The sequence below is a fragment of the Falco rusticolus genome, chromosome 6 (genome assembly GCF_015220075.1).
Source record: "Falco rusticolus isolate bFalRus1 chromosome 6, bFalRus1.pri, whole genome shotgun sequence".
In the NCBI taxonomy this organism is placed as follows: domain Eukaryota; kingdom Metazoa; phylum Chordata; class Aves; order Falconiformes; family Falconidae; genus Falco; species Falco rusticolus.
In genome coordinates this window covers 75,666,064-75,687,232 of record NC_051192.1, presented here as the reverse complement: position 1 = coordinate 75,687,232, position 21,169 = coordinate 75,666,064, and the positions used below count along the sequence as shown (strand labels likewise).

The 21,169-nt window shown below is 36.0% G+C and overlaps 1 protein-coding gene across 1 annotated transcript in view; it reads left to right on the top strand.

The window, feature by feature from the left end:
* The window catches only part of EYS (eyes shut homolog), an 874,042-nt gene that overhangs the window by 237,561 nt on the left and 615,312 nt on the right, over window positions 1-21,169 (top strand). The window contains 1 exon segment of the mRNA XM_037392524.1: window positions 7,264-7,368. Within this exon segment, the coding sequence (XP_037248421.1) occupies window positions 7,264-7,368 (105 nt within the window).

Below are 21,169 nucleotides of genomic sequence, written 5' to 3'. Positions count from 1 at the left end.
ATCCTAATCAAATAAAAAATGAAAAGCATGAAAAGCAATCATGTCTAGAAAAGCTCATACAGTGATTAAAGTACACACAGAAGACTCTGGAAAAAATGTTTGAAATTCTTAGTCTTCCTAAGTTACTGTGGGAAATCAACCACATTTTTCCTTAACTCAATATTTTTCCCACAAACTATTTCTTTTCTCTTGTTCTTTGCATGTGTCTTCTATTCATGTTCTAAGCAGTTAAGATCATGGATGCCATCATGCTATGAACAGTAATATGCCAGAACAGTGAGCACAATTTTTACTTTTTACATCTGAGTGCACCTGTAAACATAACATATGGATATCAAGACAGAATTTCCAACTGCATCAAGATATTTATTATAACTGCCTCAATTAACTTGTTAGGACTAAACTTTCTTTTATGACAAGAGCAATCGGTGAATTAACGCTGACAAAAGAAAATCTGCCTCCAGCCAGCTTCTCCAGTGCATATTTTCCATCCCTCCCAGATAGTTTGTTAATGAAGTTGAGAAACAGAAGTGGCATCTTACATAAGAATGGTTTTTTCTAGGTTTTTTTTTATAGCAGCCAGTTCCTCTTCTGAAAAAAAATCCACTGAATCATTGATGTTGGAGAAAGTCTGTCGTTCAACACTGCCTTTGCAATACTAGCTAGCATTGTACCAGGGGTTTTGTTACTAAATTATATCTAGTGAAACAATTTACCTTTGGGTACCCTTTTCTTTGACTAAGTCATACTACAAAAGGCATGAGACTATTAGTTTTAGTATGACTGCACTAAGTAGTACCCATATTTGATGCCATCTTCAGTATGTTGTTGACTACACTCTTTGGCCTTTTCCTTTCTCCTGATTTTTTTTTTTTTTACACCTTTCTTTTCCTCAGTTCTGTAATTCCTTATAACTGACTTTTCTGTATTTGAGACATTTTACGTATGTTAGGCATTTGTTCTTTGTCCATTTTTTATCCTTAAAACTGTTTTTGCCCAGATTCTGTGTTTGCTTCACTACCAGTAACCGGCCGCAGGTGAGCTATTAATAACCTTGGAGTCCCCAGTACCATCCTACAAATGCAGCTCCAAGCCCTCTGCTCCTGCCCCTGTACCCTTTTGCGCTGCAACGTGGCTCTAGGGTCATAATTAGTTCATTCTATACAGCGTAACTGCTTATTCCTGTCCACGTCTTATTAACAATAAGCATAACGTGACACAATTTACAAAATTAAGGAAGACTAAAACAAATGAAGCGAGATCTACCTGGCCACTAGACAAGTCCTGAGGCCTCTGCTGTTAGCTTGACAGCAGCTCTGCAGCCTGACACTAGCAATGGCAATGCTGTAGCTACTGGGCTGCAGGGCTACAGTGTGATAGCAGGGACATTACCCCACAGCTTAACTCACTTCACTGAAACAGTAAGTTGACCAGATAATACTGCTTGCCCGGATCTGAGGAGTCTTGAGGAACAAGGGGGGAAAGTGCTAAATGCAAAGTGATGTTTTTAAAGCTGTTTATACACTTTTTATAAGATTTTTTTTTTCCTTGGCACTTTTGTAGTCAGGCAAGAGACAGAACTGCATAGCAGCAAAGCAGCACCTGACAGCCAGTTTTCCTAGGAACCTCCAGAACCTCCAAGGACAGCACATTCACATTTCATATGATGACAATGATTCTACAGAGCCCAGCTGCCTTGGGGTGGGCTACTGCTGTCACAGAAATATCTGGCTCACAAAATTGTCTTGATGGTTTCCCCAGAAAGCCCCATAGAAGGCTACAGGATAAGCAAATTTATTCTGGAAGTCTTGTAACAACCCATAGATTGCTGGATGTATGCTCTACATTAGGTCTGTATACCAGAAGGCAGTTAATTGCCCATTAACCACCTTGTACTGAACCTAATTACTTAGTTTTGATTAAAGCACACAATGAATCCAAAAGCATTCAATCCTGATTTGAATGCATGAAAAGAAGTCAGAATTTCACTGGCATTTTTTTCTAGTGGTAATCACCATCATTTAGAAGTTTATATTAAATATTTTATTTAAATTTTTGTCTTCAACTTGGAGCTATTGCATCTCATTACCTTTTCTACACAAAATGAAAGTGTCTTTTGCTAACCAAGTATTTTCTCTTTGTAAAGACACTTATACACTGTAATCAAGTCACTTCTTGTTTTTGTTTGTTCTAAATGAAACAGATGGAGCTCTTTAAGCCTTTGCCGACAGCGTGCTTTCTTCAGTTGTTGAGTAAATAGTGTAGCTTTTCCTGCATCCTTCCCACTTATTTTTAAATATGGAACATTGTAGTCAATGTTTAATGTAGAGGTGTTTTACACATCAATATTCTTTCTTGGGTTTTTTTTAAATACATCTGAGAATATTTTTTTTTCTCACAGCACTGCAATAGGGCTTACATGCTGAGGTGTTCAACAGTCCTTTTCAGATCCCTTTTGTTGTCCCTTCACATACGGTTCAGCTGCAGTTAGTAGCTATGACCTATGTATCTTTTCCTTTGCTTGTATCTGGCAGCTGCAAGTGACCAGAAATGACCTGCAGGACATTGAAAAATGTGCTTTTTAACTAAACAAAAGTTATCACAACATTTCAGTTAGTGCATGTGCTGGCTCTCCTGCAGAAGGGAGATACAGGAATGGAAGCCAGTGGAAATGCAGAGTCTGTTTAAAAGTCAGTGTTGAAATAATAGAGTAAGGGCTTTTCACATTCACCTACCAAAAAAGAGGCTCAGGGAAGTATGAAATGGCTCATTTGTCTCATTATGATTTTCTCATGAGAAAGGCTAGAGGGGTGAATATAGGTTGAATGTGCCAAAAGCTGTACTGCTCTCTTTGTAAGAGTAGGACTTTCCATCTATCCCTCTGTATTTTTAACCATGTTCATTTATGGTGCACATGAAGAATGTGTTTGCCTCTGCCTTCTAGTGATAATATTTTTATCCTCTGCTTTTCTTGCCTACCACATGCTTGGACTCACCTCTGTCTTACCTAATACAGGAATGTGTTTTGATGGAGAGACAAAGTGAAGACAGGTTTGGATAGAAGCAGTAGGTTCCAAAGTGGGAGCTCTGATACCACACACCAAGTAACTTAAGACCTTTAGTCTGCCAGGAGGCAAACTCACTACATGAACATAAAACCCTTTGGACCTTCTTCAGTGTTATAAGTGGTGTGTATGCCCTGTAAATAATCATAACACTACAGCAAAACACTAAAGATCATCTAGTCCACCTTCATCACAGCAGAAAACATATACTATACTATGTCATTTTCTCACTTGTATTTGTCTTACCTTAAAGAAATCCAACACCATTCCCTGTTTTCCTCAGGCAATCTTTCCAGTGTGATATTATGCTAATCATTAGGAGTTCCTTACCATTTAATCCGACTTTCACTGCAGTTTAAATGCATTACTTTTTACCCTGTCTGCTATGAACACAGAGAACTAAAGATATTTGCAAAAGCTTGTTCTTATTTTATGATGGTCATCACATTTCTATTCAAATCTTCCTTGTTTACACTTTACAGACCCATTCCTTTTCTTTATCCTAAGATAAACGTATCAGGTTTTCAAGTACTTTCATTCCTATCATGCTTGTCTGGACTGTCTCCATGTGGCCCACATTTTTCTTGAATGCAGCTCACAGCACTGTGCAAAGCACTCCAAATGCAGCTTTACTCCAGCTAGATGAGAATGGAAGCATTATTTTATGCTTCTGACGGGCTATGTTCCTTTTTATTTATCCCAGCACATCAACTGACTTAACAAAATTCTGGAATTTGTTCCTACTTAAGTTGTGATTGATTTGCTGTATTATGATATCTTCTACTTGTTCCGATTGCGTAACATTTGTCATTTCAAACTCCAATTTGTACAAATTTATGAAGAACTCTAATCCTGTCCTCCAATGTATCTTTTTGTGTTGCCACCAGTAATCTTACTCTGTTGTCTGCCTTCCAGGCTGTTTTCGAAAAACTTTAGTAGAAATAGACAGACAGTAGACTTCTTTCAAAATCTGTGCAATTCATTCATCCAGTTTGGTAGTAAAACCACTGCTAACCCAATGTATGAATATGGCTTTCCAACATTTTTTACTCATTTGATAATATTTTCTTGTAGTTTGTATCTAGTCCAATTATCAGGATTTCACATGATAGCAGCAGAAATATTAGTGAAATCAGGGAGTATGACATGCTACTGTTTTTTTTTTTACTTTTTTTTTAATCCACAAGGCCTGTAACTCTAGTGCAGAAGGGAACTGGTTTGCTTATATATGGATCAGTTTTTTATAAATAATTTTATATTTATAGGCTCTTACAAGTTATCAGTGTAGTAACTTTTTCCTATAATTTCTCCAGGAAATGAAATTACACAAATGGATCTATAATTTCACTGCTCTGTCTTTTACTCCTTTTTAAAGGCTGAGTTTATTGGTCTTTTACTCCTTTTTAAAGGCTGAGTTTATTGAGTCTTCAGGTACTTTACCTACCTTCCACAAGTTCACAAAGAAAACTACTGAGTTTTTAAACAGCTAGTACCCAAGGCTGAAGATCATCAGACTAGCATATCTGAACATCTAACTCATCTGATAATTCTCCAGCCTGCCTTCTCTGTTCAGCACTGAAGTTTTGCTCTTTAATCACAGGTATCAATTATGATAATGATCTGCTTGCTGCTGGCCTTTCTACTGATGATTGTAGCAAAAGAAACATTGAATAATTTGGCATGATTACCATTATCAGAAGCCATCCTTCTCCATTAAATAGCAAACCATACCTTTCCTTCATGTTTAATACAGTGTGATTTCTTGTTACCCTGACCATCCCATGATAGCTCCATCTTATTCAGTGCCTTTGCTGGTCTGATTTCCTGCCTACACACTTACACTGTACTTAGGTTATTCTTAGCAACTCGACCCATTTTTTGTTAGTTGGGCATTTTCATCCTTTGAAAACCAGGAAGTGGCCAGTTTGTCTCCTAATACTCAATGTCTTTCTCCCCAAAAAAGAAGATAATTTGTCCTGGTGTGTTGCAGAATGGCTGTGTGATCATGGCCATGACTCCCTTAAAGATCTTTGTGAAACAAAGTTAGCGTAAGTTAGCTGAAGCAGGCCTTGCAGCTATGCTGAGGCATGCTGATAAGGAAGCTGAGAAAAACACTGACCTTGCACAGAGCAGAAAAACAACTTTAAGGAAGCAAGTATGAAGAAACAAGGCGTAACCCGGACCCGCTGAAACCGCAAGTAGGAGGACGTATGAAAATGTAACCTTTAGAGCTTAGCCAATCAACAAATGACTAGTAGGCATAATTAACTGGAACTGTATATAAGACATAATCGCGCTGTAATAAATCGAAGCTTGCTTTATCACTCATATTGAGTCGGCCGCGTGCTTCCCCTCGCTCGTCGCACTGGTGTACTTAAAGCAAGCAGCAACTTTCTTAATTACCTTTTTACTTTAGTTCAGCCTCTCATCAGGTTTTACATTAAAAAAAATTCTGCATTCTTTACAATTTTTCTGAATTCCTTTGTTATTATTTTGTTCAATCCCGTCATCTCCTTTCTCATGGATCTTGATTGCTCTCACCCAAGTTACTGACATTCCTTTCTTCATATTCAGAGACCACTTTTCCCTTTTGCTTAGAATCAAATCCCAGAAAACCTGTTTGTAGTTGCCTTTTCCACTATTGCATGAAAAATTTTCCAACAGCACATTCAAAAATCTTTGTGTTTTTTAATAATGATTTCTTTCCAAAATGACAATTTGGGAGGTAAAAGGACTCAAAGTCCTGTGTGTTCAAGGATTCTGGTAGTTGTTTATTTATTTAGATAAGTTAAAAAAAAAAAAAGGCAAAACAAAACAAAAACACAACAAAACCCAAAGTAAAAAAATCTCAGCTTTCATTCAACTGGTTTTACTAGATTTTTGATCTGTAGTGAATCATAAAATACAGGAAATTACCTATGAGTGTGCAACACTTCCCACTTACTTTTTAAGTCTTACCTGGATTCTATGATTATCCTTTTCTAGAAGCTTCATCTTCCTTCCCCTTAAAGCCTCTTCTAAATAATTATTTTAGAGAAACAGTACAAAGAAGGGGTTTTTATCCTTCCCCTATCTTTTCGCCACTTTCTCTCCTACCCATTGGATTTGATTTTTACACAGATTCTATTTTTACCTGTGTAGCTCAAAGAACATCATACAGTTAAGGAAGACATAACTGCTGGGTGACACCATCTGCCAGCCATGCATATATTGCTGGAATTAATCTACAATTGTCTGAGCTCTGGTCATCCAAGAGGGAACCAAAGAAAGCCCACATGATCCTTTAATTCAGGAGCCCCTTAGACTGAAATTCCTGGGAGCCATCACCTACCTGGTATATCTGATTTGAGTGATACAAGGATCCTTCCTTTGCTTTCTGCGTAGAATACCAGCAACCATTCTGCTCGCTCACATCAGTGTCAGCTAGAGTTTTCCCTCTCTATTACTGGATTAGCTTATGGTATTCATGGGAGCTCTTAATTGCTATAGGTGTTCCTCGATTTTGGGTCCATTTTGGATCAAAAAGAACTCAGTATAATTTATACCAGACTAATGCTTACTATAAATGAATGCAGCACACAGTAGAAAGATGAGGGACTGTTGATTTTCTGTTGATTGGGATACCCAAGGAGTTAGTTGTTTGCACAAAGCACCTATTATATTGTCTTGTAAATGTTCTCCACTATAGGTCTTCTATATGTTCTCCTATATTTTGTTGTTTCAGATTTGAATTAAATTGAATTACAGCTCAACTAAATCTCTTTAATAGCAGAAAAAAAATGAAGAAATAGTTGAATGAATCTGTGGTTTTCTGTTGGGATCTGATAAATGGCTTCATCTTAATATGGAAGAAACTTTGAGAAATGTTTTTCCTTTATTGTTACTAAGGTTATTAGATCTCTAAAATAGTTTATAAAATGTGGCATATAATTCTAGTAATTATGATGTTGAGATGTAATGCTAGAATACACAAAGAATGTATTTGCAACTGTATCTCATATGTATTTAAAATTTAATTTGTAAACTATCAGCTATGATCTGTGAATAACTCTAGTTTTAAAGCTGTCAAACAGAAATAGTGTTTCCAACCTGGAAAAGTTAAATTATGCAGTTGTCAGCTGCACTATAAAGTCGCTTTTCTAGTTTCCCAAACCCAGTATGATTTATAGTTTTAATGTTTAATTTTCTTTTCTTTCAGACAAAAACTGTTCCACGGATATTGATGAATGTTCTTTCAAGCCCTGCAAAAATGGAGGCCGTTGTCATGATTTGATTGGTGAATTTTACTGTAGCTGTTTACCAGGTAAGAAGTCAGGTGATACTTAGGTGAAAAGTGGGATTCAAGAAAGAAATATAGTTTTTATAAGCACACAGCTAACTAGTCATTTATTTTTGCTTGAAAAGTGAGAAGGATCAAGCAGGTATTCTTTAAGCATTTCCTACAATTGCTATATGGCCAGCATCAGCAGAACTTGTTTTCAAAATCTAACTTGTGTACCAGAAGTCCTGCCTTGCAAAGTGATGCATGAAGATTCTTACAAATCAGTCAACACTGTCAGTAGTATTCACCCCAGAATCTTTGAGGAATTCTGAATTTCTAACTCTTCACAAAAAATAATTTTCTTCCTTTCATGAACATAAAGGATTTTGTTCCCATCTTTTCTATTAGCAAAAGTTGTTTTTTAAGTTTCTTATGACATGCTGAAGAGAAAGAAAGAAAAAAAAAAAAAAAAAACCAGGAAGAATTTATACAATAGTTACCGTAAGGGTTGCTGTGGTGGGTTGACCCTGCCTAAATGCCAGGTGTCCACCAAATCCATTCTATCTCTCCTCTCCTTAGCTGGGCAGGGGAGAGAAAATATAACAAAAGGCTCCTGGGTCAAGATGAGGACAGGGAGAGATCACTCACCAATTACTGTCATGGGCAAAACAGACCCAACTTAGAAAAATTAGTTTAATATTACCAATCAGAATCAGTGTAGGTTTATGAGAAATAAAAAACAAATCTTAAAACACCTTCCTCCCATCACTTTTTTCTTCCTGGGCTCAATTTTACTGTCAAATTCTATACCTTGTGTCATCTCCCCACAGCAGTGCAGGGGGACAGGGAGTGGGGGCTGCCATCAGTCTATCACACGCTGTCTCTGCTGCTCCTTCCTCCTCAGGGGAAGCTCCTCACACTCTGCCCTGGTTCCACTGTGGGGTCCTTCCCACAGCAGACCGTCCTCCACCAACTTCCCCAACATGAGCCCTTTCCATGGGGTGCAGATCTTAATGAATTTCCTTCCCATTTCCCATGGGGTCAACTAGTCTGGCCAGAAAATCTGCTCCAATGTGAACTGGCAGCTGCGTGATAATTAGTTGCTGGCTGGGGTTAAACCACGACAATAGTATGACTACATGTAGATGTTTTTTCCCTGCTTTCTTTATTGTGGGTCAACTAGTCGTCATCTGATTGGAAAGTAGCAAGTAAAATATGAAATGATAGTACTTAGTTGCATTTTTTCATACTCTTACATCACTTACATTGCACTAAACCTTGTTCTAGCATGTCAAATAAGCGTGTTCCTTTTACCATTATATAGCTAGTATTTGGACAGAAATAATTGCTTATAATGGATAAGAAAAAGAAGTGGTTAAAATTATTGTCCCTATAAGAACTATATATGTTTTTAAGCAAGAAATTTAAGAAGATATACAAGTTATTTCAAATCCAATGCATAAATAGTTTGAACATTAAGATTGGATTCTTATGTTGATGTAATAGGATAGTTTTACTTTTTAAATTACAAAGCCTGTGAGTAAATTTCATTACTCTTTCAATTGTCAATAAGCTCAATTTTACACTTCATTTTGGAAGAATATCTTGCTTTGTGCAATCACAAACACAACAATGAGTATGGAAATATCTGCCTACTTTACAGAACTGAAAAAAGTGCAATCATATGTATGAAATGATTATTGAAATGCTGTAAGAAGTACATATATGAATGAAAAAATGTATATAGTCTGAGAATTAATATTTTTAAACATTTGTTAGATAAAGAAATAACACATCTACTAAACACATGATGAAAATAAATTATTTAAATGATATTTATTCTAGGAAATAAACTAAGCATACTGGATTTGAAAGTAGAAAGCAAGAAGTTTCATAAATAAAAGTGGTATATAGTAATTATGTATCATAAGGACTACAAGCACAGAAAGCAGAAGAGCTAACACAGAAATACCAGTTGTCATAGCAGTTTCCAGGCTTTTCAAATGAACTGTAGGAAGTATCTCCTAGTATCCTCCTTTTTTTGAGCAACATCTTCTGGCAGGCTGCTGTACTGAGTGAAGAACAGCTTCTAGAGGCTTTTGCTTGTTTCCTGTTTGGAGAGTGCCCTTACACCATGTCTTCACCTGACTGCTAATAAGGGAGAGCCAAGCAACTACTCAGCTGAAGCTGCTTGGGGAGCAGATATAAATCTGGTAGATGGAAGCACAGGTTTTAAAGGGCAGGGAGTGGAGGCTTGCTGGTTGTTGAGGGTAATTCTTAGAACTATGTTCACAACTAATGTCCATGTAATGATTGTGGTCATGTGCTACAGTGTGGTCTCCAGCATCAGCTGAAGAAAATACCCAAAGCAAAACTGAAGCCTTGATGTAGGCAGTACTCCTGAAGCATGGTGTTGCCATGCAGGCTTTGGTCTGCAGACATTACTTCTTTCTGGGGTGGGAGTGATGGTGACCTTGTCTGTGAAAAAGGTGAGTAGACTGCACACCATCACAGAGGATAAATGCAGGACATCAATAAGGTCTTCCACACAGCCTGTAGAGGAAAAATTCTGAGCCACATAATGCAAGGAAGGATTGACAGCTGTAGATTGTGCTGAGAAGTGTAGCAGATAGTGACTCTCAGGGTGGGGGATGCTGGAAACATATGACTCCAGCAACAGAAGGAATATTCCTTTTTTGCCTGCACACCTGTGATTACTGAAGAGGTACAATGACCCAAGAGTAGATGAGGACAAAGTATAGGTATCAGAGAAGGCACTGAGGATTCACACAACTATTGGCATATCAGCCTAACCTCAGTCCCTGAGAAGGTTATAGAATAAATGTTCCTGGAAGCTGTGTGCAAGAACATGAAGGACTAGAAGGTGACTGGAAACAGTCACTGTGGATTTACCAAGGGTGAATCATGCCTAACCAATCTGGTAGCCTTCTATCACGAATTAACCAGCTCTGTGGATAAATTGACAGCAGTGGATGCAACTAACTTTAGCAAGGCTTTTAACATGACCTCCCAGAGTCATGCTGTTGTCAAGATGAGGTGTACAGACTGGAAAAGTAGACAGTAGGATGGGCTCAAAATTGGCTGGACCATTAAAGGATTTGTGATAAAAGGCACAAAGCCTAGTTGGTAGGTAGTGGCATTCATCATTATTTAATACTGGAATCAAATCTGTCTAGTGTTTTTATTAGTGAACATTGGGTTACATTCTCAGGAAATTCACAGGTGAGATAAAACTGGGGCAAATGGTTGATATGCTGAAGGCTAGGATTTCTCTTCAGAGGGACTTTGACAGGCTGGAGAAACAGGTCAACAGTAATCTCAGAATTCAACAAATGCAAGTCCCACAGCTTTAAGAATAATCCCCTGCACCAGTAGAGCCTAGTGGCCAACTGGCTGGAAAGCAAAGCAGCTTTGCAAAGAATGACCTTGGGTCCTGGGGGTGTTGGTGTTCAAGCAGAACATGAGCCAGCTCATGTGTCCGTAGCAAAGAAGCATCCTGGGCTGCATTAGGAAGAGTGTAGCTAGCAAGTCTAGGGATAATTATTTTTCTTCTCATGACTTGTCAAAGTGCATCTGAAAGACTGTGCCTAAGTTTTGCATTCTCCACTAAAAGAAGGACATTGCCATATTGGGGCAAGTCCAACAAAGAGCCATGAAGACGGCCAGGGTCCCGGAGAACCTGAGGTACAAAGAATGGCTGAGGTAATTGGACCTGTTCAGCCTGAAAAAAAGGCTAAGGAAATATTTTATTGATGTTTACAACTACCTCATAAGAGGATACAGGGAAGACAGAGCAAAGCTGTTCTCTAGAAATGAAAATTGTGGCAGAGCAAGAGGCAATGGACCCAAATTGGAATGCAGAACAATTCTGATTAGATATTAGGAAAAAAAAACCCAAACACATTTTGAAGGTGGTTAGCCATTGGAACAAATTGTCTGGAAAGCTTGTGGAATCCACATCCTTGGAGGCATGTTCAGATCTTGACAGGACAGTTCCCTGAACTAGCTGATCTAGCTGGTCTTGCTCTTAATGAGGATTAGACTAGATTGCCTGAAGAAGTCATTTCCCAAATAAATTATCTTGTGATTCTATTACTAAATAAGGAATCTTTGCCCAATTTTACGTATACTTTACAAATATAATACTTTAAGTTGAATTTGAACTACTTGTCCCTACACACAGTCTTTAAGACTGCAAGTATTTCAACCATACCTAAAAGTTTTCCATAATCTTAATTAGGGTGTTACCTTTTATCAATCATCTTTTTAGCTAAAAAAAAAAAAAAAAAAGTGTTTGTTTATATGCAATGCTTTTCCAAAATCAGAATTTGTATGAATATTTTAAAACTTCCCAAATATAATGTTTTATCCTGTGTGTTACTTTAGCCTAAATACAATGGTTTTGCCATGCATAAATTTAGCCTTCCACTAGGAAATGGCTTCATATCTATACTGAATTTCACAAAGGATAAAACAAAATGAAAAACAAGTGTTATAGTGGTGTACTAAAAGGTTTATTACAACAGTAGTCTGTCATCTGGAAGCCTTGCCTTGAAATGGTGAAGTAGAGAAGCACAGTTTCAGAAAGAGGTGAGGAACCACTCTTCAAAGTTTAACTTCTCCCCAGGTAATCTGATATTTAAGGAAATATTAATGTAGAAGATGTTGGATTTGCGGCATATATTCAGAAAGGCAACAAAAATGAACCGTTAACTACAGCAACTGCCTTATGAAAAAGCAAGGACCCTTTAAGTTTGTAGAAGAAAACGATGAGAGGAGAGAAGGCTTAGAAAGAAATTAATGAAAGCAGGGGCTAAGCTGAAAGCAGAAGGCTGTTCATAAGAAGTAAGAAGGCACTTGAATAACTTAGTGGGATTTTGGACTAAAACACATAAAAGAACTTTTAACAGATAACATTACACTTCTTAACTTGTTGCCACAGAATGCGATGTAGATAGAGAATTTATTTAGGTTTGGTAAGGGATTAGATAAATTCACAACCAAAAAGGCTTTAAGTGGATACTAATGAATCCTTGGACTTTTTTACTACACCTGAATGTTTGGAGGTTTCAAAGGGAGCAGACCGCTGGAAGATGCTAAGCTAATGTGCTTTTCCTAAGTAGCCTCTCTTTTTCTGCTCTCAGACAGTTCTAGGCCACACACACTGCTGCACCGACCGTACAGCGGGTTTCTTAGGTTCTTACAGGATATTCTCATGTTTTCATCTCTTACAAAACCTTGTATCTAGTACACAGCTTCTTTCCCATTCCCATTCATGCCTCACTGATGTATTATCCCTGCTACACCTAACTGAATACATAAATATTTTAGTTTTCAGTGGGATTAGCGGATGATTAGCATGTGCTCAAGTAGACTGATTTTGAAGCAGAAAATCCTGTCAGCTAAGATGCTTGGATTGATAGATGCAACCTAGAATCAATTTTTGTTCAACTTAATACACTGAATCAAAGGAGCAGTACTTCGGATTAAGCGTAAACTCACACACAGAAAAATTGTAAATCAAATTCTTCCTTTTTGGGAGGTTCACTGTTATTAAAGTTTACTGTACCATGAAATAAGACTGTACTTTCAAACCTTTCTGGCACCTTTATTATGAAGTAGAAGCTTATACGTGGAAGTTTTTGCTCCAGGAAGAGGTCCTAGGAAAAGTGTTGCATCAAAAAATAAAGCAAATCATCAAGATTACAGATGGGAAATGTTTAGGAAATCATTCAGTCCTTCACGCTGCTGCTGCACAATCCCTCTTAACATAGAATTTGTAATGATTTTTTTTTTTTTGCTTTGATTTTGAAGTTGCCTGATAAGAAAGTCTAGCATTTTTTATGTGAAACTGTTGCTCAGCTTACCAAAAACATTACCTGATGCATAGTTCAAAATTTGTATTACCAATTTTTTGTTTCAAGTTAGAATTCATTTATATAACTTGTAAGTCATACATTTTTTTCATACCTCTAACATCCTAACTTGTACTGGGATACCATTCTTTCTAAACCAGACCATGTAACCAGCTGTAGAAATGCTGTTCAGCAGTCTGCCACTTACAGAAGATGCTTTGAGTATTCATATAGCAAAACAGTACAGAACTGCTTGAAGGCAGTTGTTAGTGGACCCAATATTTTAGGGAAATAGAGGCTAATACACTCATACGATGTTAGCTGTTTTGCAAAGTCTTTACAGTGAAACTTCTGTGGGCAGTCACATCCATGAGATATCAGTGCTGACTCTTTGTCCAGGAGGAGGGCTGAGGCCACTGATAGAGGTGTTGGAGAACCACAGGTTATGCGGCTGGCTCCCCAGGACCTGCCACATACCTGACTCTTGCAAAAGTGGTACTTGGAAGCAATAAATGACAGGGAATATCATTAGGGGTCTCCATACGTTAGCATTGATTTTTCTCTGATATTTGTGAAACGCTAAATATATTTTTAGTAACTCTAATAATTCTGTGGGTTTGAGAATCTTGCTATATTTAGATGTTTCTTCTAATAGTGAGATTCCTGAGAATGTCCAGCCATTTGCTACCACAGAAGGTCTCATAGTTCATTTAACTTTTTTATGGAAGCCTTTACAAAATTAGTTCAAAGCTTCAATTGTTTGTTACATGATATTACTAGTTTAGTCATAAAAGGCCTAGCAGAAAAAGGTGACAATTCTAAAATTTACATGAGTTATGAGAGCCCTCTTTTATGAAGAAAGAAATTCAGAACTATTCTACAGTATTTGCAAAATAAGGAAGTAGAAAACCTAATAAAATAAGGAAGTAGAAAACCTAATCTTCCTAGACCATTCTTTGCTTTCCCACTCTGCAGTGTAACGGTTAACTTGTCCTTCCTCTCTCCTCCCCAGTAACTTTTACATCACGACATTTAAGCCTGGTACAGGAAAGGGTGCCATTTAGTTTAGGTTTCTAAGATGTAAGAAATAACATACTGAATAAATCGTTATGTCCTTATGAAACTCATACATTATAGGGATGTTGTTACTAGAATTTTGTGTATGTATCAGCAAAAATGTCAGACAAAATTAAGTATGGTAATACAACAGAAGAATGCTAATCAGTCCTAGCCTCAGCCTAAGAGAATTTCAGAGGGAAGATGATAACAAGGCTAAGCAAAAAATGCCCCATTTGGGGACCTGTGACAGAATCTAGATAGCAAATTTATAACCTGTCTTTTCTGTACAGAATATCACCCATACCATCCAGCAGGTTTGGATCCTGAAAACATGGAAAGCTGTCTACCTTTACCTTCAGTATGTTTTTTCTTCTGTCACTGTTTCATTGCAGGGAGGATGAGATGGACAGGGACACGAAACCAAAACCAAAACCCCAAACGAAAACAACCTACTATTATTCAATATTTGGAACTGATATTAAAAAGAGTCCCTGACCTGCTCATCAACAGAACCGAAAGACTCAAAACTACCAAAAAAATATGAGTCATTAATGGGTATTCCTCCCAAACAAATAATTGATTAGCTCTGTGTACTGGGTATCGTTGAGATGGAATTAATTTTCTTCGTAGCAGCCCATACAGTGCTGTGTTTAAATTTGTGACAAAGCAGTGTTGTTAGCACAGGGGTGTTTTAGCTGTTGCTGAGCAGTACTTGCACAGCATCAAGGCCGTTCCTCACTCTGCCCTGCTAGCAAGTAGGGTGGGGGTGGGCAAGAAGTTGGGAGGAGACACAACCGGGACAAGAGTTTCCAACTCAGGAAAGGGACATCCCGTAGTATATGATGTCATGGTCACCAATAAAAACTGGGGAAGAGTTTTTCTAAAGTAGCTGTTGCAGGGAGACTGGCTGGGCATCGGTCTGCTGGTGAGAGCTGAACAGTCACTGCCTTTGCATCACTTGGTTTTTTCTTCTACTTTTTTTTTTTTTCTCTCTCACTCTGTTTTTGTTTGTTTGTTTGTTTGTTTGTTTGTCATTTACTAAACTGTCTTTATCATGACCCACCAGTTTTCTCACTTTTGACCTACCAGTTCTCTCCCCCATCCCACTGGACAAGGGTGAGCAAGTGACTGGGTGAAGACTTACCTGTCAGCCGGGGTCAACCCACCCCACTCTGGTTTTATACTTTAAAACTTCCTTATGTCTCTGTTTCCCCCCACACACTGATTTCTACTTTTACTTCCAGGCTCTTTTATTATTATTCTGTATCTCCCAGTTCCTTGCTGATACTAATTTTTATGAACTTTTATACTTGTTCTCTATTTGTTTTTTAAGACTATTTTATCTAAACATATGCTTTAATTGTAGGTTTGATGTTCTTAATTATCTAACATTTAGATTTAAATAACTACAATTTCTTGAAAAATTCCTTATGTCGTATTTTTCAGTTTAAATTCTCTCAGCTGATATTTTCTTCTCATTCTGTTTAACTTTGTAAGATCTGTCTTTTGAAACAGTTATACCAGAGTGGTTCCAAAAAAGCTAGATATGCTTGATGGACATATTAATTACAGTTAAATTTCTGATCTGTACAAAAAATCAATAACTCACAATAAATGTAAAATAATCCTGGAAAAGAACATGAGTTTGCTGGCTTTCTTGCTTAATTTAAATCCTACATTTAGACAGGAATAATAAATAAATACATCCAAAATTATATTTACATCTAGGCAGTGCCATCCATCATATTTGCAAGCAATCTGTAAGCTGGACAATGTCTTCATTGTCTCTTTTTCTTCTGACTTTTGTGTATGTATGGATAGCTATAGATATGAACACCAATCTATATGCATTTATGTACATGTACATATACAGAATCTCTACATACATGCTTTCAGAATATTTTGTTATCGAGTTCGATTATCCTGATATTTATTATACTAGCTAAATAACTCTATTGTTTATAAACTTAATGGAGGACACATACTAATAGGCAATACAGCTCCTCAAAGACAATTCTAGGTACTGAGTAACAGGTTGTACAGTTGCTAACAACCTCTAGACAGGCTCAACAAACTTTTTTTAATGCAGGCTGTACTTTTCCCTTTTAAGAACACAGATAAAGTTATACAAATAAATCCTGCCAAACACTTCAGTTTTTCTTATTTATCTATTTAGTTCAGTCATTCGGTTGTAGGCAATTGCAGTGACATGGCTGCTTGTTGCATACAAAATGCAAACCTGTAAATGTCAAGGCAGCAGAAAGACAGTATCAGTTTGTCTGTTTTATTAAGTTCATTAAAAAGTCTCTTACAAGGCTGATGTTAAGGGAAGCTATGATGAAGAAAGAAAAAGTAAACTTATGATTAAAAGAGCACATGGCTAATTTCTCACTGTTGTGAAAGGGTCTGAACTTATTAGGTATAACAGCTTTACTAAGTTGCTTTCTCTTTTATAATTCTGATTTTCCTCCCACATTCCTGTCTTTATCAGTATAGTGATTCATGCCAGTTGTAAGTGAAATTTTCCTGCAATAGAACAAGAAAAAATTGCTGGCAGCTTCTAATTTTTTCCAAAAATGTGCTGTCATTTAATAAGGCTAAAAATATATTGGGGAAAAAAAATATTCCATTGATTGACAGCTCATTCGTAACGTCAATTCAATCCTCCAACCCTAACAGATGACTTAAATTTTTGACATTTTTCTAATACAAACAACACTATTTATTTCAAAATGGATAATGAGACATTCAGTTATTGTTAACAAAGGCAAACACAAAACAGTGATGTCTGTCTTGAGAAATACTGTAATAACCCATTACAAATCCCCCAGGTGAAAAAATACCTCTATGACAGCTTTTAGCTTGAATCTATTCATTCCTAAACCACTGTAACAGCAGTAACAGAATGGAATGGAATCATCTATTGTCTCAATATTAAACAGCTATTTTAAAGACCTGTTAACATCATCATAGCTGTATTTTACAATTCACTGAAGTTATACTCTTCTATAAAGATTGCAACTCACCAACTGTTGACTAATTTTTCATTTGTTGCTTCTTATATTTGGCATCTCTACATTTTTGTCTGATACATTAATGGAATATATTACCATATGTAAGTACCTCTGGCTGATAGAATGAGCCCATTCATATAAAATAAATCAATAAAATTACCCCAACCAAATAAACAAAAAAAAACCCCTAAAGTTTTATTACATAGGTAAGCAAATTAATTAGATCTAGAAAGCTACTTTATTCCCTTTCACATGTGAGAAACCTCAAGTATTGTTTGTATCCATATAATTTCCTACATTCCTTGGTATGCATGATTCTTTTGTCAATGACATGCACAGATGTCATTACAACTATATCTTTATGTAGAAAATAAGTACCTTTCTTTGTCATATGTATATTTAGAACAGGCCATCACGGACAAAATGTAAATAATGCAAACTGAAGCATACAAGATTAGCTGCATAGACAACTGACACATGTAGAATGGTATCTGGGCTTATTTAAGGTACTGTCATTGGTGAGAAAGGATTAAGGTAAGGTAAGATACTGATGGATGTCTCAGAAAAGAGCACTCAAGCTGTTTATTAGCACCTTCACTGTGAAGAACTATCCCAAAAGTATTGCATGCTACAGAAAACTTACAGCAGTGTAGATAATTAAGGTTCTGTAGTTTAAAAAAAAAAAACAAAACATATTTCACTACTCTCATTATGATACCAATACGTTTTTCTAAGAATGCAGAGAGTAGCTACTTGTGTATCTTGATTGTTTGGCCATGGATATTTTAAAATTACATTTTCAAGAAATCACAAAACTTTTAATCTTTACTTTTAGTTTGTTTTCAAAGCATACCCTTGAGATAATGAAACTTTGTTCCCCATTTCAGAGAACAAGAAACAAACACAAAGTTACTGAGTTAACAAAAAGCCTAAACTGAATGCACTATTAACTGTAAGTCTGCCTATTTATAGTTACCATATGGAGGCAAGTAGATTAAGGCTTTTACTTCTGTCACATAAGCCAGCTCTAAGCATGCAGGGACTAGAAGAATAATGAGTAACTACTCCTCATTTACCTTCTACATTGTCAGACGTAGGTGGCCAGAAGGCAGCAGATATGATCAGAGAGAATGTTACAAGTATTTTTATATTATAATGCTTTGTTTCAATGTACTTCACCAAACCTACCTTGGACAATGCTTCACAAAACAGCTATGCAAGATAGTTCCTTAAAGCAAAATTAAGCCAGTAATATTTGCATCCCACTTAGAGATTCCATATTGTAGAGAAATTAAGCATTTGTTAGTAAGCAGGAGGAACACTCATACTTTTGCCTTACAAAAAAAAAAAAAATGTATATACATGTATGGTGTGAGGTATGTGTGTGTATAAGCACACACACCAACACCCATATACATAGTTCATCATGTTTTCTGATTGAGTTTTAGTCTACTGCTTGCTCTGCTCAGTCCTTCACATTAGTGCAACCTCTGGCTTCCCTCTATTTTCATCTCTTTCTGATGTTAGAAATGCAATTCTTTTCACTCATCCTGTTCCAGAAAACTGCTATAGACACCTAAAATTTTGGTCAACATGCTTAAAATTGTACTATTTTTAAAGCAGTTAAAGTGATAATCCAACTATGGACTTTTTCCAAAGTAAGTATGCTGTGTCTACTAAACAGAAATTTTATGTTTGTTTTATATGTTTAACAATTTTTTGGCCCAAAACTTCTATTTCTGGAAATAAATGATCTGTCCAATATATGTATAAATATATTCAAATTTCTAATCAAGGATCTAAAGTTTTTTGAATTATGATCTGCTATGTTTTTTGGCAATCTCTTATTTAAAAAAAAAACAACTAAAAAACCAACAACAACAACAAAAAAACCCCCACCAAAATCTAGAGTATACTTATATGGACAAAATCAAAACAGTCTTTATTCTACTGCCAATTTTTAAGCAATAATAGCATTCCTTGTTTTAGACGGTATTCTTTTCCTTTTATATTTCTTATTTATACATTCATATATATATGTATATAAATATACACATATATATTCTCATATATACACTCATTTCATTTTTCTTCTATGTTTTTATCCTATCTTTATGCTTTCCTACCCTCCTCTAAAATAACTTCCTTCTTCAGCAATTCACTGTGAGACTGATCTCCTTCTGGTCCTGTAACGTACTATAAAATAATTAACATTTTCTGTGGCTCTGTCTGCATTAGTAAGGAGTAAAAATATTGTATAAAATTATTGACACTGTCAGCTAACAGAATTGCCTTGCCAGATCTTCAGCAAAGTCTGTAAGTCTATAGCTGTAGCTTTACTGGTTTTAGTCACCCACTTTTTTTTTTTTTTTTTTTTTTCTCTCTACTTATCTGTTACTAGAAACAATCTTGGTTTTTTTTTCAGTTTTTCTGGTATCATAGGGTGTTCTAATCTGAAAAGAAATGAAGGATCATATATGGATTTTATAATTACATTATCTTTGAAAATTACAAAAGAATCTAGAAAGTACATGATGGATGAAAAAGAATGTCTATGTGCTTTGTCTCTATTCAACAGTTTACTTATCAGCAAATTCTAATAAATAGTTCAACCCCAAAATTTTGGTTATGTATTATTTGCCATACCATGGCTTAATACTATGAATGACATAATAGCAGCCTAATGTATGTTTATTTTTATTTGCTTATTTGTCTTCCTGGATTTTACTCTAAAAATTTTCTACAGTCCTGAGGAAATGCATGCCCAAGCTCACGTTGCACTTCAGAAACCATTCACTTTTAAATAAAGAGAACTTTAAATAAAGTTCAATAAATTGTACTTTCTGTAATAATTTAATTTATCTCTAAAATAAGAATATTGCACTGAAGACCTCTTTATTTAATCCAGTATCAGATCACACTATGGGGAGCAGCTCATGCTCTTATCTCCTTATTCTTGTCACAGGAATTCTGAAAGGCAGGCAATGCCTCTAGGTACAATGGCAATATTGCCCACGGCTTGTTCTGATTTTACTGGGAGCTTCATATTTCACTGGCCATTTTTTCAGAGATATTAAGCTGAGTTAAATTTTGTGTAATTATCAGAAGTTAGAAAATACATATTAATTATTACTTTTGCTCTTTATACTGTTATCGTTTTTGTATAAAAACATAGTTCGTCGCATATATTTGGTTTTTATTGAAATTCAAGAGTATTTCTTTCTAAGAAATACTAAATGTTTTGAAATTATATAAAGACCTGCCAAATAAAAAAAAATATGTAATTTTTCTCCATCAGTTTCCATTACTGTTTTTGAGGAGATGCTGTTTTGAATAAACGGTGTACTTTATTGAGGGAAAGAAAGAGCTATTTCTCTTCATTAAATCTTAATTCTTTCCACTAGAAACTCTTCCTACTCTTTTTCAGAAAAAAAGCAGATTAGCACAATAGACACAATAGGGAGAGGTTTTGATGATTATACGCATTAAGGTAAGGCTATATCAATAATGAAAGGGTTTTGTATATACAAGATACATCACTAAAAGTAAGTAATAAAATCAAGCAATCATAAAACTACATTAAAAGGAAGCATCAAAGAACACTATTAAGGCAGAAAAACACCTTTAAAACATAAGGCATCCCCTATATATTCTATGAAAGCATGATTTTTGCATATATCAGCATTGCAAAAAAAAGGATGCACGGAGAAGGTGATTGGTTTTTGTTTTAATTATAGACAGGCAGAAATATTCCTGTGTAATCTACCTATAAGCTATCAGTGAAAGGAAAAAAAACCGCAACAAACAAAACAAAAGACCCACAAAAAATACAGAAAGTCCTCTAAGAAATATCCTTTTACAAAACAGGCATTCTGAAAAAAACGTACAGAATTT